Source organism: Arvicanthis niloticus, chromosome 2 (assembly GCF_011762505.2).
Source record: "Arvicanthis niloticus isolate mArvNil1 chromosome 2, mArvNil1.pat.X, whole genome shotgun sequence".
Taxonomy (NCBI): Eukaryota; Metazoa; Chordata; class Mammalia; order Rodentia; family Muridae; genus Arvicanthis; species Arvicanthis niloticus.
In genome coordinates this window covers 50241075-50256327 of record NC_047659.1, presented here as the reverse complement: position 1 = coordinate 50256327, position 15253 = coordinate 50241075, and the positions used below count along the sequence as shown (strand labels likewise).

The 15253-nt window shown below is 47.4% G+C and overlaps 1 protein-coding gene across 1 annotated transcript; it reads right to left on the bottom strand.

Moving 5' to 3' along the window:
• Positions 1–4176: 4176 nt before the first annotated feature.
• Positions 4177–6640, bottom strand: Hoxd4 (homeobox D4). Its single transcript, XM_034496316.2, has 2 exons — positions 5058–6640; positions 4177–4505 (listed from the first exon to the last, which is right to left on the bottom strand). Exons 1-2 carry the CDS (start codon positions 5482–5484, stop codon positions 4177–4179), a joined length of 756 nt encoding a protein of 251 aa, XP_034352207.1. The 5' UTR covers positions 5485–6640.
• Positions 6641–15253: the final 8613 nt, after the last annotated feature.

Below are 15253 nucleotides of genomic sequence, written 5' to 3'. Positions count from 1 at the left end.
ACGTGCTGAATTAATTATTTCGCCAATCACGTGGTCGCGACTTGTAGAAATCTATTCTTATCATCTTCCTCTCACTTTGAAAATTCTCCGGGTTATGAGCGGCCCTCCCCTGACTGCCGCCGAGCCCCCGGCCTCCCAGACCGGCGTGGGGGGTAGGGAGGGCTCCCCAACATGGCGCCGTCTGCCGAGGGTCCGATTTACTGTACCTTACTCAACGGGCTTAGCTATGGACTCGCTTCCTTCTCATCCCTGCCAGTGATTCAATACAAACAGCGGTATTGATGTATTGGTGGGCACAGGAGGAGCCATTAACCAGAAGACGGGCAGAGGACAATCATAAAATGTGTCTGAATATTTAAACTTCTGTCTGCGCACTTATAAATACACATGTCCACGCGTCTGGGGCGAGCCCTTCCATATATTAAGGACATATGTCCTACTTTATGCTTCCTGCTTATTTCCTGTCTCCAGCAATACACCCCCTATCTATTTTGGAACTCCTATCTTGGTCCCCTCTTCAAAGCTGATGCCAAGATGTGGAAAAGCCCTCGTGATAAAAATAGTGCATGGTACTTTTTATAGTAGAGAGTGTTTATTGTTGTCTGAGGGGCAAGAGAGATGCAGGGAAGAAGGGGATAGGTGTTGGAAACACCAGAGGGATTCAGTAGCCCCAGAAAAATGGGTGTCCAAGATCGGAGGCCAGCCAGGTCAGGTTGTAGCAACAACCATGAGCCAGTCCTGGCTGGGCCCAGAAAAGGCTTGCTCACCCAGACTCTGGAGAGTGCAAAGGTTTCTCATGCACTCTCTGAAGGAGATCTAAAAACCCGGCAGGACCAAAAGCCAATTTGGAGTCCCTAAAGCCCAGGCAGTGGCTAGTCTTTCAACAAATACTGCCCTCCACCTTGCAGTCTGGATGCCAACTCAGGCTCTCCACTGCTCACAAAACATAGGAGCCAAATTGGGAGTAGAAGGGGAGTGTGAAATTGCTAAACCGTGAGTGACTTAACTTACACACCACAGGCACCAAATAAATGGGTGTCTAATTTATTGCAGAAAATAAGCAGAGGAAATGTTTATAATGAAAAGAGTCTCTAACAAGGCACCAAACAGGAGGGAGATTTTACTACACCTTTTTATTATTTCAAATATAGATCAATGAATTACATCAAAACTACAGGCGACAATTAGTATAAATAAGACTTTAATCAGTGGCAGCAAAACATGGTCAGTCCTATTTTAAAAAGCGTCTTTTGTGAGCAGATTCCAAGGGGCTGACTGACGATGTCATCTCACAACAAAAGGCTGTAAATGGACAAGTGAGATGGGAGTCAGAGGCGCACTGTCCTAGGCAAACACTCCATTTCTCAACCCCAGGCACGACCCCAACACAGGTTCTAAAACACCCAAACAAATGCTTCTGGCTCATATTTGGGGAGAACAAACTGGAAATAAATGACAACAAATGGGCACTGGAGCCTTTCCACAGCTTGCTTTCTCTAGAGCACGTTCCCAGATGGAGACCTTCCTGCTCTAGGTGACTAGGGTGGGGGCAGGGGCCACCTCTTTCCTGGTCCACTCCTTTGGGCCCAAATGAGTGAGTACAAGGGCCAGAATAAGACTTTAGGACTAGGAACTGCTCTCTGGGCCCTGCAAGGGCCATTAGCATTTCAAAAGACAACCCCTCCCAGTTGAGAGGAAGAGCTGAGATTTATAAACAAAGAAGTTGTTTCTCAGCTCAAGTTAGTTTCCTAAGTAGTGGGGCTATGTTTGAGAAGAAGCTGGGGTTTTCTTCAGGAAAGCACACTCCTGGCTTTTGGCTTTTCTTTGGGGCAGAAGGAAAGAGGGGTGGTATTTGGTCTGATGCTGGATGAGTGGCCAGAACTTCTGAGGAGAGGGAAAAATCTGTATAATAATATCCATAGTGGCTATATAGTTGAATATTGTGAAAAAATACACTCCCCTCGCCAAGGACATGATTCAATATATGCTTAGATTTGGCTTTTAGGAAAGACTAGCAACAATTTTCCAATTGGCCTAAGGATAGCGCCTCTTTTCAGATGCCATATCCAAAGACTGCCTCCACGTTACAGGGAGGAGGAAAAAGAGAAGGGTAGTTAGAGTCCAAAAGGTTAAGGGTTTAGAGGTCAGTCCTCCAGGCTGAAATACAGCTAATCGAACAGAAAATTTGTCCTCTGGGTGAACCTGATTCTGTAATTTAGCCGAACTTCAGTAAAATACCTTTTCAGCTTCTCAACGTGAGGGCGTCAGAAAAAAGACATCTTAACTATGTATGAACTCTGTGCTTTTTGTCACAGAAACAATGACGCAAATAATGCAGGAATATCCATCTTTAATATCCCGACGTGGTGATATTCAAGTATTGCCATGTGCAAGTCTGAGAGGCAGGCTCACCCCAAGGAGGAACAAAGAGCTTTCCCCAGGGTCTAATACAAAAGACCAAGGCTTGGAAGACACTTCAGAGAGTAGAATTTCAGCCTAGGGACTCTATGCCCTCAGCTCTCAGGAGATGTAGAACCAAAGAACAGGCCTTTCCCTTCTTCACCTAAGTCCATTTTAAAAACAATCACTGAAACTTTCTAAAGTGTTCTGAAATCTTGAAAGAAATACCACCACCATGGGTTATAGAATTAAAATTTAAGCTAATCCTTCCCCTATTTCTTACTTTTGTGGGAGGTAACTGCAACCAGAGGTTTCTGTTTGGAGTTTTGGGGTTCAAGCTTTCAAAGACTAGTTTCATTTGACTATATAAACCCTGTCATTACCTTTGACCCCTATCCTCCTTATTCTTAAGGGTTAGCATTTTTAAGAAAATGAGATTTGAACTTTTCCAGGCATGGAATAAAAATAAATATTAAAACATCCTTCTTGTTTGAGATTGTTTTTAAGTTACTATCTTCAAGGTAAAGAGGTGCCCAAAAACTTTCAGAGTTTTACAATGTCTGCTTCTAATTAATGTTTCTTTAAAAAAAAAAAAAAACTTCAAGGGAAATTCCTTTAATATCAACTTCTGTGGGCTTCTAGAGTCTACTAGTTTCATTTTAAAAATAAGCCTTCCTTACCTACCCATTCTCTCCCTATGCACAGCACCACTCCCCCTATAAGCCATACACAAAATCCCAGAAAACCCTGCTATTTGGGGTGGTAGGAATCTAGTTGGAATAGAAAATTCAGGCATTATCTGATGACCCAGAGCATATAGGTTTTGTTTTCTTTCTCCAGAGGAAAAATATTAGACCATTTGTTTCTTTCTCCCCCCCCCCGCCCCCACCTTTCTTTCAACCACCCAGAACTGCCTGTAAACATGGTTCTGCAGAAGCACATGCAGGAACACATTTTCCTAGATCCTTGGCTTCCCTCTTGAAGGGTTAAGGGCCTCCTCCACATCTCCAGGGTGGGTGGCGGTAGGAGGGAGGAGCTCAAAATCCAGAATAGAGCCAGAAAAGAGTCCACAGCTTTCTAATCCAGTCCCCTGAAGCTTAAGCCTGTTCACCATCCTAAGGTTTTTGGCACGCAGGTGTCGGTTATTTTCTGCACTCCATTTCCCGAACAAATAAATATTTAAGCAACTATAATCTAAACATAAAATAACCCGTTTCCACTTCCTTCTTGGATTTATTTCTTTGGGCATGGAGCAAACCATTTTTTTTATCACAGAAGAAATTCTATAGATAATCCAGAAAGTTCTGAGATTCTGGCTCAGCCTCTCCTGTTTGCACTGAAAGCACCTAGCACTGGGTGCTAGCCTTCTGCCTCAACTCCCCCACAGTTACTAAACCACGCAGCTCCCTGGAGGGGTGGTGTGGAGGAGAAGGTCCCTGTTCACACTGGGGTAAAGCCTCCAACTTTCATTTGCAAATTCAAAATCCAACAGCAGAGATTTTCAGGAGTTTAATGACTCGCCAAGGGTTTACGTTCTCAGTAGCTCCTGCCATGATAATCTACTTAAAGAAGCCCGCCCACCCTCCCACCCTTCCCCACTTTAGGGAGGGGGCTGCCCTCGGGCAGGATGGTAACCTAGTCCGAGGGCGGCCTGCAGGTCCCAGGTCCACCCCCACAGTACCTTAGAGCCCAGTGAGGTGACAGCAGGCCCCGCCTGCACCCGCAGCTTCGCCTCAACCTGGAGTGCAAGAAGGGATGGGCCCAGGGTCCCCACTTCTATAAGGTCGTCAGTTCCGTATGGTGGTCCTTGGCCATTGGCTGCAAATGCTGGCCGGGGGCAGCTGAAGAGGAGCAGGAAGATGAGGAAGAAGAAGACCTGCCCTTGGTGTTGGGCAGTTTGTGGTCTTTTTTCCACTTCATCCTCCGGTTCTGGAACCAGATCTTGATCTGGCGCTCAGACAGACACAGGGTGTGAGCGATTTCAATCCGACGGCGCCTGGTCAGATACCTGTTAAAATGAAATTCCTTTTCCAGTTCTAGGACTTGCTGTCTGGTGTAGGCCGTCCGGGAACGCTTGGGTTCCCCACCGGTGTAGTTGGGGTTCACTATGAGACAAAACAGACAGGACAGCCAGGTCAGAGTCCGGCCACTAGTTAGGCCCCAGGCTTGCCTCTGCCCTCACTTCCTGGCGCGTCTCGCAGCCCTCGGGCCCCCCCTGTGCTCCAAGCTGGCCAGCTTCCTCTCTTCCTCCCTCTCCCTAAACATACACTCACTCTCACCCAGCCCCTTCCATGCACCCACTCCCCACGCTCACAGGTCCTCAAAGGTGCTTGCTCCCTTGCCCCTGGCCCACCAAGAGCTCGGGATCTCCAACATTTTGGAAAGGCCCTTCTCTTGCTCTGCGTTCCCTCTGCTGTGGAAATGAAGTCCTCCCCCACCCCACCCCCATCCCCACCCCCTTTTGCGCCCACAACCAAGCAGCCAGCCACATGGTCCCGGCCTGCTCCCTCAGCTATAAAAATTTATGGAGAGAGTAATTGCGGCGCCCAAGGAAGCTTCACAAGCCCCCACCCATTCGCAACCCCTCCGGGGGGCCCAGGCCAAAAGAGGCGAGCAGGGATGGGGAGGGCTGTGAGGTCGCTGCACCCGCTCCTTACCCGAATTCACATGCACCTTCTTCATCCAAGGGTAGACCACAGCGGGCTGCTTGAGTGCTGTCCCGGGGGGCGGCTGCTTGGGGCCGGTGGGCTGGCTGCAGGCCCGAGCGCCAGGCAGGGGCGCAGGCTGGGGCGCTGGGCACGGCTCTCCCGGGGCACCGTAGTGACTTCCAGGACCGCTAGGTTCCTGTCCGTGACCCCGCGCTGGCAGCGCTGAGCCAGGCCCGGGCCCGCCGCCTCCGAAGGGTTGCTCACCGAAGTCGGGCCGTGGGTAGAGCCCCGAGGACTGGAAGTCGGAGCCCTGTGCACCACTGCCGTAGTAGTCGGCTCCCTGCTCGCCTAGGTAGCCACCCTGCAAATATTCCTCGCACGGAGGAAACTTGGGGTCCACGTACTTAGAGTTCACCATATACGAACTCATGGCCATTAATTTCAGAAGGTAGAAAATACTAATTTTTCTCGTGTTGTCTTTTTTCTCCTTCCATTGGGCCCTCCTACTTGCTGTCAACTGAATAAAGTTGGGCGGCCATGTGACCAGGCCAGCCAATAGGAAGACAGCATGTTTATCACCGGGTTGGTGAGCATCTCATAATTTTCACAAATTTAACTAAATAACTTACGTGTAATCAAGTGACTTGCCATGCCACATTTGAGAGTCCCTGACAGATGTTAATATAGTTCTGATTCTATCCCCAGGACCCCAATTTCGGGCAGGTAATCTCAGCTTTTGTCTTCCAACTGACTTTGCTAACCTCCCATACTCTCCTCACTCACCATCGCCTGAAACAGCCCCCAGAGTGGGCATAGTTCAAAGAAGAGTGAATTCTCTTATTGGGGTGCAAAATAAGGAAAAAACGATTGTGGGCAATGCTGCGGCCTCCGAGTTGGGTAGAGTCCCTAGGCAGGCAGCCTACCCGGCCAGCTGGCAGGAGTCCTGGACTCTGACATACAAAGACCTGTCTTGGCTTTGTCTTCACCAGGGTCACCCAAAAGTTACCAGAATCTGGCAGACCTGAATTGAGTTAGGCAATGAGTAACCACTATGCTTTTCTGCCAGTGGCCAGGCTGGGATGTTTCTAGTTGAAGTTGTATCTTGATGGTATGGCAGGAGGCCCTCACAGTTCTGGGTCTGGTGGCTGAGGGTTGGGTCAGGTTGGGATGGTGGGGAGGGGCACCTTAACCTTGCCTAAATGTACCCCAACAGTCTCCGATGGCCTTTCCAATTTGTCTTCTCTCCATACAAGGGCCTTAAAAGCAGGTGAGTGCCCTTTGGGTACCTTTGTATCTTATGCTCCAGCAGGGCTTCTGCTGGAGCTTGCTGGCCTTTCACCTCACTCTTTAATACCCTAAAACCTGGCCCTTTGGCCTTACACTCAGGTAAACATTTAAGCACCTACTGGAACATCTATAGAAGTTTCTCCAGGAAAAGGCTGTATTTCACCAGGCAAAGTCGATCATCCTGGAGTCTAAGGTAATGAAAAAGACAGAGGTGGCTTGCCGGCTCGGCTGCCACTACTCGCCGCGCCTCAGTTTCGGGCCGTGTTGGAGATATATGAAGTTTTTGCATCGACCATATATTCCCCTAGAATCGAATCTGTGACTATGTGGGTACCACACAAATTCGGTTCTACAGGGTATATATAGACAACGTTACAACCTCAGGTCCTACCCATTCAGGCAGCTGCCAGATCTGATTCTCTTCAGCATAGCCACCAGGAAACTCCCCAAGCCTGGCATTTAGAGATGGTGCAGGTTGGCTCGGTGACAATTTGCAGCAATGAGTCCCCTCATTCTCTTGCCAGGATCGTGGGGGGGGGAGGGGGGCTATCAAGCATCTGAGCAACCAGGACCTTCTTTAAAAAAAAAAAGAAAAGAAAAGAAGGGAAATTCTTTTTTTCACCCCAGAGATGGCGGCTTTATTGCCTCTTCTCAGAATCCAAATCTCCCGCCCCCTTAGCAAGTGGTATTTCCCAAAAAGAAGCAAGGGCCCTCAGCAGCAGAAAGGGAGTTTTGAAGAAGGCAAAAGGGATATTCTTCACCAACACCAAAGCCAAGTTAGTGGTCACAAATAGTCCTAGAATTTACCTTCCTGGGTCCTTAGCCCCGCCGGACTTTCGCATCCCGCTGCTGCTTCTGCTTCTGCTGCTGCTGCTACTGCTGCTGCTGCAGACCCGGAGGCAGGCGCTGTTTGCGGCCACCGAGCCTCCCTGGGCTGAGACTGTTGAGCTAATGGTGAAGGGCAGGGCGAGGGGTCATTCGAAATCATTTACAAACATATCACAAAGTTTCATTATTTTTGCTTTGCCGACAGCCGCACAGAAGAGTACAAAAGTTCACGAATTTCGCCGCCCCAGCGCCTCCGCTGTCCTGGGCTTGCCCCTCAATTCAGGGCATCAAGAGCCCAGATGCACTCTGGGGCTGGGCTAACTTCAGGGGCAGAGGGATGCCCTGGCCTGGGCCAAGCTTTTGGATGTCTGATAACAGATTGAAGGTGTCCACATTTCTAAGTATTGTTTCGCTCCCTTCCCTCATAATTCGAAAATCACTTTCAAGCCCCACACCTTGATTTTTGATGGGGTGGAGCAGGGAGACCCCCCCCCATCATATCTGGCAAAATTGGGTGCAGGCTTTTACTCTGTACTTTGCTCGTCCACGCCCTCTTACCATTCCACTTCCACTATTTTGAAGGGATTTCCCGGGTGTCAAGTCAAAAAAGAGTTAAAATCCGTTTGTTTAAAGACTCTCCCCAGTTTCTCCTAATGCCAACCCTTTCACCCACGGACCCATGGACAGGCCTTCCTGAGGACACTGGGCCTACCTCAGCTTTATCCAGACAAACTGGGGAAGTCCGAAGGGCTGAGTGGGGACCAAGATGAGTATACACATTTTCATATTTGTTAGACATCGTGACCTGCATTTCACCTTATTGCTTGACTTGTTCAGACAGGTCAAAGCCAACAAGTTATTGATGAACAAAAGCGTTAAATATTCACCTCCCTCTCAACTGCCCATACAAATGCTTTTGATCTCTCCGGCTTTTTGTGCTTCATGCAGCTACAAGGCACCAGATTCCCGTATGCAAGCAAGCAGCCTCGGCAGAGATAAGCACTCATAGCCAAGGATGCCAAGAAAGGGGGCAGGGGCACGACCAGAGAAAGTCTGGGAAGTCCAGATTTTTCATCCACGGAGTCTGGTTGACTATGTGTAGGCCTGCTTCATAGAAGGAACTACAAGCTACGAAGTAGGTTTCCACTTCGCCTGTGAGCTCAGCCTCACTAGGGGACCAGCAAAGAAACCTGGCCCTGAGCCCAGTCTGGCTTCTCTGACCAGGAAGAGAACACATCTCACAAGAGAAGGAGGATGCCTGGTCCCTGTGGCCCTTATCAATCTACTCTTCCATAAAATTAAACTACCTGGGGTTTGCAGTGAGTGACAAGCCCCTACTATTTCCTTGACTCGCCTTCTAGTGCCAGCCCTTCTAATGACATCCAGAAGATGCCACCAGCATCCTCAGCTTCAAACTTCAGAGCCAAAGAACTGGAGTCCCTGCCTCCAATCCTACCCAATTCCATTGGACTCTGGAGTAGAAATTTTTCAACTGCAGCTACGGAAAAACAGAGGCGAAAGAGAAAGTACTCTTCCTGTTCACCCGGTATCCCAAACCTAGGACTCACACCAGTGAAGCTAGGACCCAGAAAGGGACAGAAGAATGTCCACATAGGCTCAGTAGTTGTAGCCCTTCCTGGAAGCAGGCCAATTAATACACCCAAAGCCATCAAGGGTTATATGTTTGTTTCTGTTTGTAATAAATCAGTTTTTAAATTAAAACATATATACAGCAAGGGAAGGCTGAGGTAGACTGGCACAGATAATAATGGCTGGATTGCAGAGGGGGACCCCGTTGCCTTGGTGTTGATTGGGTCAATTCTAGCAGTTGTGGATGCTGGCCCGCCCGCAGTTGCAGTTTGTTGATAGGGTGGGCTGCTAATTAGTTGCAAGTCCGCTGCACCTGTGCGAGCCAGAGAAGCCTGGCAAAGGCCTGTAAGGTTCAGGGAGGTTGGGAAGACAAGGGCGATCCCCTGCAGTGCGTTTACTTGTGCAGGTGACTGTGAACTAGGCCCCAGAAATACTTCCTAAAGGGTCAACCTGAAGCTTCCAACCCTCCTCAAGCGAGTCCGTTTTGGCCTGGGGAGGCAACACCCCTCTGTAACCCTCCTATCTCCGCTAGCACCTTCGCCCACCACCTCCCAGTGTTAGCACTGCTCTTATTCGGAAGAAAAGGGAAGGTACTTACAGTGGTTCTCCCTGGTTCTCCCTGATGCTCCGAAACCTGTTGCAATGAGAATGGGGTCACTGAAATCTCACAGGACAAAAAAAGCAGACATAGACGACATACAGAAGGTGACAAGGCCCAGACACTCCAATACCTAGAATTCCTTACTTCTGGTGACCGCCTTCGGGAACTGCAACTGCGCTAAATTCTTCTCGGATTAAAACCTCAAAGGCTACCCCTAAGGGGTATGAGAGTGTGTCTTGGTCACCTCCCCTACTTCACGCACCCTTGGGCAAAACTCTACCAGTTGTACGGCCTGACTCAGTCTGCCTGAGGCAGGGTTTCCCCAGGGGGAAAATGGGAACTCAGAAAATAGGCCTTTGTGCATTTCCTTCTGCCGCAGGCGGGTGGGTGCGGGTCCACTGGAGAGCTTGCAGACCTTCTACTTGTCCCGACCCCAATTCTGCTCCCTCTGGGAACAGTTTAACCCTCCTTTTCCAGTTTCAGGTTGGTTTCGAATTCCACCCCAGTGTCCAAACCTGCATTCTCCTCAAAGAAGGGGCAGGCACGGCAGGGACACACTTTTTCATGTCTTCAATTTAAAACAGTCATTTCCTTCTGATGGGGAAACGAGAACCCAAAAGATAACCAGAAAGGAAAATTGATGCATTTAAAGGTAAATGATCTAGATCTTACAGAAATGGTCTAAAATATGATCTAATTCTATCGAGTTGACACTAATTTTTTAAACATACCTGCAGGAGAGTACAGATGAAACAGAACAGTGGTTCCCCAGGAGCTCCCGTCCATCTTCAAGTTTTTAGTCCTCTAGGAACAGAAAGGGGGGAAATACCGCTCAGAACTATCTCAGAGGTAACTCATCTCCACAGCTCTCCCTCCCCATGCCCACCAACATTGCTTTCTTCTACTTTTAAAGTAGTTGCTCCACTGCTGAGAGGAGAGTGTAAGTCCTGCTTTTGGGGGTAAGAAGCCTTCATTTCCCAACTTTCCAAGTATATAAAGGAAATGCCAAGATCCCCATTCTATTTATTAAGTTAGGTTTAGGCTAGAATTAAAATTAACTTCGTTAGATAGGCTCTCCTCAAGCAGAGAAGGCTGGGCTCAGACCCCACTGCCCCACAACTCTAGAGTTATAGTGGACAAAGTAATAAGTGACTTACTATTTTTCCTTTCTAGTGGGTAGGGCAGCGTAGAGTAGAGCTGTCTCCTGAGCCAGCGCTGGCCTCTCACTTGCCTATTGCTGCTACAGGAACCAAGCATCTGCACTTGTATGCTCTTAACCTAATTTATGGTGGGAATTATATTTTGGCTTGTCAACTCTCAAGCCATAAAACAAAGTTTATTGGAATCACGTGCTTGTAAATAGCCACTCAGGTCCCTTCTCTGCAGAACCATAAATAACCTTTGGCTTTAAACTTTTATTCACTAAATAAAGGTTCACTGCAACTGTTCCCTTGGATTTAAATAGTTCCAAATATCCAGAATGCAAGAGAGGTCATATTCATATCAATACCCCGGGCTTTTCAACTTGCATCTTTTCAGAGAACGCTGTTTAAATTGGGGAATAGTGCTATTTGGAAAAGGCTGGTTGGTGGGCATGTCTTATGACTCTTTGGCTGCATCCGCTGTGAGTACCGTCAACTCCTTTATTTCAATCATTTTCTAGCATTCCGTGTGGTAAGCAGGAAAGACAAAGGCCACTTCTTACTTGCTTATCACAGAAGTTGGAAATTATTTGAGATTTTGCTTGATTCAGTAGAGAAAAGTGGTTAGGAGAGAGGCTGGGGGTGGGGAGGCAGCTGGGATTAACACTTAGTGTCCTCTGTATTGTTGTGGATGGGGCTTGGTGAAAGTTGGAGATTGCCACATGCCTAGAGGTTTTTATAATTTGCTGAGATCTGAAAGAGAAGTCTTTGCAAGTGACCAAACTGCTTAAAACAGCAAGACTTGGGGTTTGGTGAAGTGAGAAAGTGGGGAACAGCCCCCACCGGACTCTGGCATGTAAGGCTCTAAAGAAGGTTATAAAACAATAAAACAGCCCTGGTGTGAAGGGCCGGGGTGTGAGGAAGCACATGAGGCTCTTAAAGAACCTGAGCCCAGGAAGTCAGATGTGCACAATCCCACTGTGTGCCCAAGTCATTTAGCACAGGGCTCAAGGGTCCCAGAAGGCCCACATCCATGAGAAGTCTCCTCGGTAACTCCTCCCCACTGCTGGCCCTCATCAGAGGGAGACACTAAGAAAGAAAGAAGTGTAGGACTATCTCTGTCTATCCTGCTGAGCAATCTAGAAAAAAGGCTGGACACTCCACACCGAGAATGTGGCTGCCTCTGCATGCAGGAGACATGAGAGACAGGAGTGGGGGATGGCAGGAAGTCTCCCACACCTTCCAAGAAGAGGCACAAATAAGAGAATTGGCCCCCATCACCCTTCAGTAGCCCTACAGAAGTGCCACAAACCTTGTGAAAATGTGTGATTTTTTTTACTACTCTGATAAAATAATGGATGTGCTGCACAGATTTGTAAAGCACACACACACACACACACACACACACACACACACACACACACACACATTTGATTTATAAATCAAATGCACTTACAACAATTCTTATCAGAAAACCCCACACAGCCCAGAAGAGAGATTCTTTTTTGCATGCTAATTTCCAGCCATTATATGTGCATTTGCAAACCCACTTCCTGATTTGATTCTCATTAACCAGAAAACAAGGGGTTGTTAGTCCAGGCATGAGGGCAACCATTTATCCCCCCTGACCCTTTAAAAAAAAATCCCATCAGTCGTGTAGGAAAACTTTTGTGGGTTTTGTTTTGTTTAACAACTGGCATATTCTTAAAGTAAGAGATGATCCCTCAAACACTGATGCTTGATAGCACTAGGTGAGCAACTTTGAAATGAATCCTTGCTCATCAACTGAAAGAGATAATGAACGGGCATTGAGAAAAGTTTTAATTTTTAGGATTAGATGAATCTAAGGGTAGTTGACTTTCTAAGCCATTGTGGTGAGTCCTTTGTAAGGAGATGAGAGCCCAGTTAAAAACAAGCTTTGAGACTTGGTGGATGGATAACAGTGCCCAATATCTGGTTGGGGATCAGAAGTTCCTTTTTTATGGATGAGAGGTGATGAAGAAAGATGTCTGAGACATGCTTGCAAACTTGGCTGTAGGATCCACAGGAAGCCGCAGCCTACTCTGGGTGTTTAAGGGAGTGACAGGAAATGAGGTCAGGTGTGAGAAAAAAAACGGGGTTGGGTGGGGGATGGGAAGGAAGGAATACATTGAGGCAGGCATCTTTGTTTTCTGATCTTAGAGCTCAAAGGCAAAATGATTAAGAAGCAATTATGTATTTTCCTCCAACCACCCTCATTATTGCATCACACTGCTAGCGGCCTAGGTTTTGTGAATGAAATAGAGAGAATAGGGATCTGACAGAGAGAATTTGAGAGTCAATGGGAAAAGCAGAGGTCTTCTATACTAGTGTGCTTCGGGTTCCTCGGGCTTCTCTGCCCCACCCACTGTAACTGCAATTCCTAGTAGGAACTTGGGAATGCCAGGCAAGTGCCCAAACTCTGAGCCCCAGCCAACATTCTGTCTCCCAAGGACTTTGAATGTTGGTAGTTGTTCCAGTTGACAAGGAAGGGAGAAAAAAGGGTGTCCATCCTGTAAAATCTGTAGAGAATCTGGGCAAAGGTGGTGCAGGCCTTTAATCCTAGCACTTGGGAGGCAGAAGCAGGTGAATCTCTTGTGAGTTCAAGGGCATCCTGGTGAGTTCCAGGACAGCCAGGGCTGTAAAGAGAAGCCCTGTCTCAAAAACAAGACAAAACAAGACAAACCAACAAAAACATGTGAACAAAACCCAACAACAGCCAACACCAAAAAAAAAAAAAAAAGGGAATAAGAAAAAAAAAAACCCTGTAAGAAATTAGTTTCCCAGTAAACTAGGACCTGAGTATTGCCTTTTCTCATTTAGCTAGAGCCAATTCTGAGAATTTCTTCCCAGTGGCCTTTCATGATATAAGGTCCCCTGTAAGACTTCCTCAACCCAGATGCTCCCAGGAAGGAGAGACAGAAGAGGTCCCAGAAGACAGCATCAGATATTTTAGGTTTAATGCAAGTCAACCATCAGTTTACCGTAAAGAAACTCATCCTAATGTCAGGTCAGTAAGAGGCCTGTTGTCTAGAGAGGAAGTTGAGCTCTCAAGCTAAATGTTTGCACAACAAGTAAGGACAGGTATGGTGAAGCCTTGGTTGAATCCCTGGGCCTCAGACATGTTGTGCAAGGAGTCTGCCCAGGACTTGTGCTTAAGGACATAGGCTAGGGTTAGAGCCAGAGAGGAAGTGAACATGGATTCCCAAGCAATGGAGAAATGTGATTCTGTCCTCCCGGCATTACACTACTGAAGTTCCTCTCAATGGAGAGACTTACTAGTTTAGAGTTCTCCGTAAGGAAAGGAAGATCCTAAAGAAAAAAGCTCTCAGTAGGATACAAGAACCTTCCATATCAGATGCGTGCCTGGAGGCAGGATGTCTGACTTGGGGTCAGAGGCTAGAAATAGTCTTCTGTGGTTCCAAGATGAGTATGTAAGTGCTAGAGAGATCTGGGCTCCATGGCACAGGAATTGGATGGCCTGTTGCTCCCTTAGGCTATAGACTCGACTTTACAAGGCACACACTGGAGGGAGGAGAAACTCTGTATGTTTTCAGGGTAACCTGTCTCAGAGGCTTGGTGTACTCAAGAGTAGCTTGGAAAATGGTGGTGGAGGCCAGAACTAAAGAGCTGGAAACCTGGCCTCAGAGAGTGTACACATATGTGCGGGTTACAGCCTGAAGTGGTGTTTATGAAATTCTTCATAAAAGAGAACATTTTCAACCAAGCGCAGAGGCACACACCTACAATCAATCATCACATTTGAGAGGCTGAGGCAGGAGGATTGACAGTTTGTGACAAGTGTGAGCTTTGCAATAGGGTCCTGGCTCTAAATTCTTGTTTGTTTCTTTCAAAGAAATGGAAGGGCCTTTGCAAACTTGAAGGACAAGTCCTTCTGAAAGCACAGTTTGTCATTTCTCTTGCCCAAGTTGGGTCTTGAGTTTAGTGATAGCCATGACGCCTAAATCATAGGGTGCAGGTAGATTAATCTAGGGAGAGGGGCCTGACTTTTTGCTTTCTTATTCCATCCCATTCATGTTCCATGAGACTAGGATGCCCTGGAAGTGTAGAAGAATGATCCTCTGGGGGTGTGTAGCTGACAGGACAAGAGGGTGATGTTGGAAGGGACTCGGGGACCTGACAGTGAGAACAAGAGAGACAAAATACACCTACTGGAGTGTGAGGCTACCTGTTAAGGAGCCAAGAGCTCGTTCCTCCTGGGTGGAACCCAGTTGTGTGTAGGTAGTAGACTGGGAGCTCTGAGAGGCCATTGCTGATGAGACCTGACCAAGACTTCTTTTATCTTATTGCTTTGTCTCATTGGGATGGGGACTTGCTAAGCAAAGCAATCTAGGCTGAGTTTGAACTCCATGTAAAGCCCAGGCTGACCTCAAATTCAAATGTTGATTCTTCTGCTGCAGCTTCCTTAGTTCTGGAACTATAGGCATGATCCATCATGTCCAGCTCAGGTCTCTTTTATCCTCCATAAAACTCAAGGATTTAGTGAGTAAACCCGCTAGTCTCTTTTGCCTGTAAAAGCCAAGGTCTTACTTATGAGAAAGCAGAGCCAGTGCTATTAAGGGCCAAGTGTTAAATTTAAATTTGTATGTGCCAAAGCACTGTTTTAAGTACTTAACTAATAAGTACACTCAACACCATTAGTATTGTGCTCAATACAAAAGTAACATGGAAGTAAAAAATCAAGACTTGTGTGGTGGGCTTACACCCCATGGTACCCT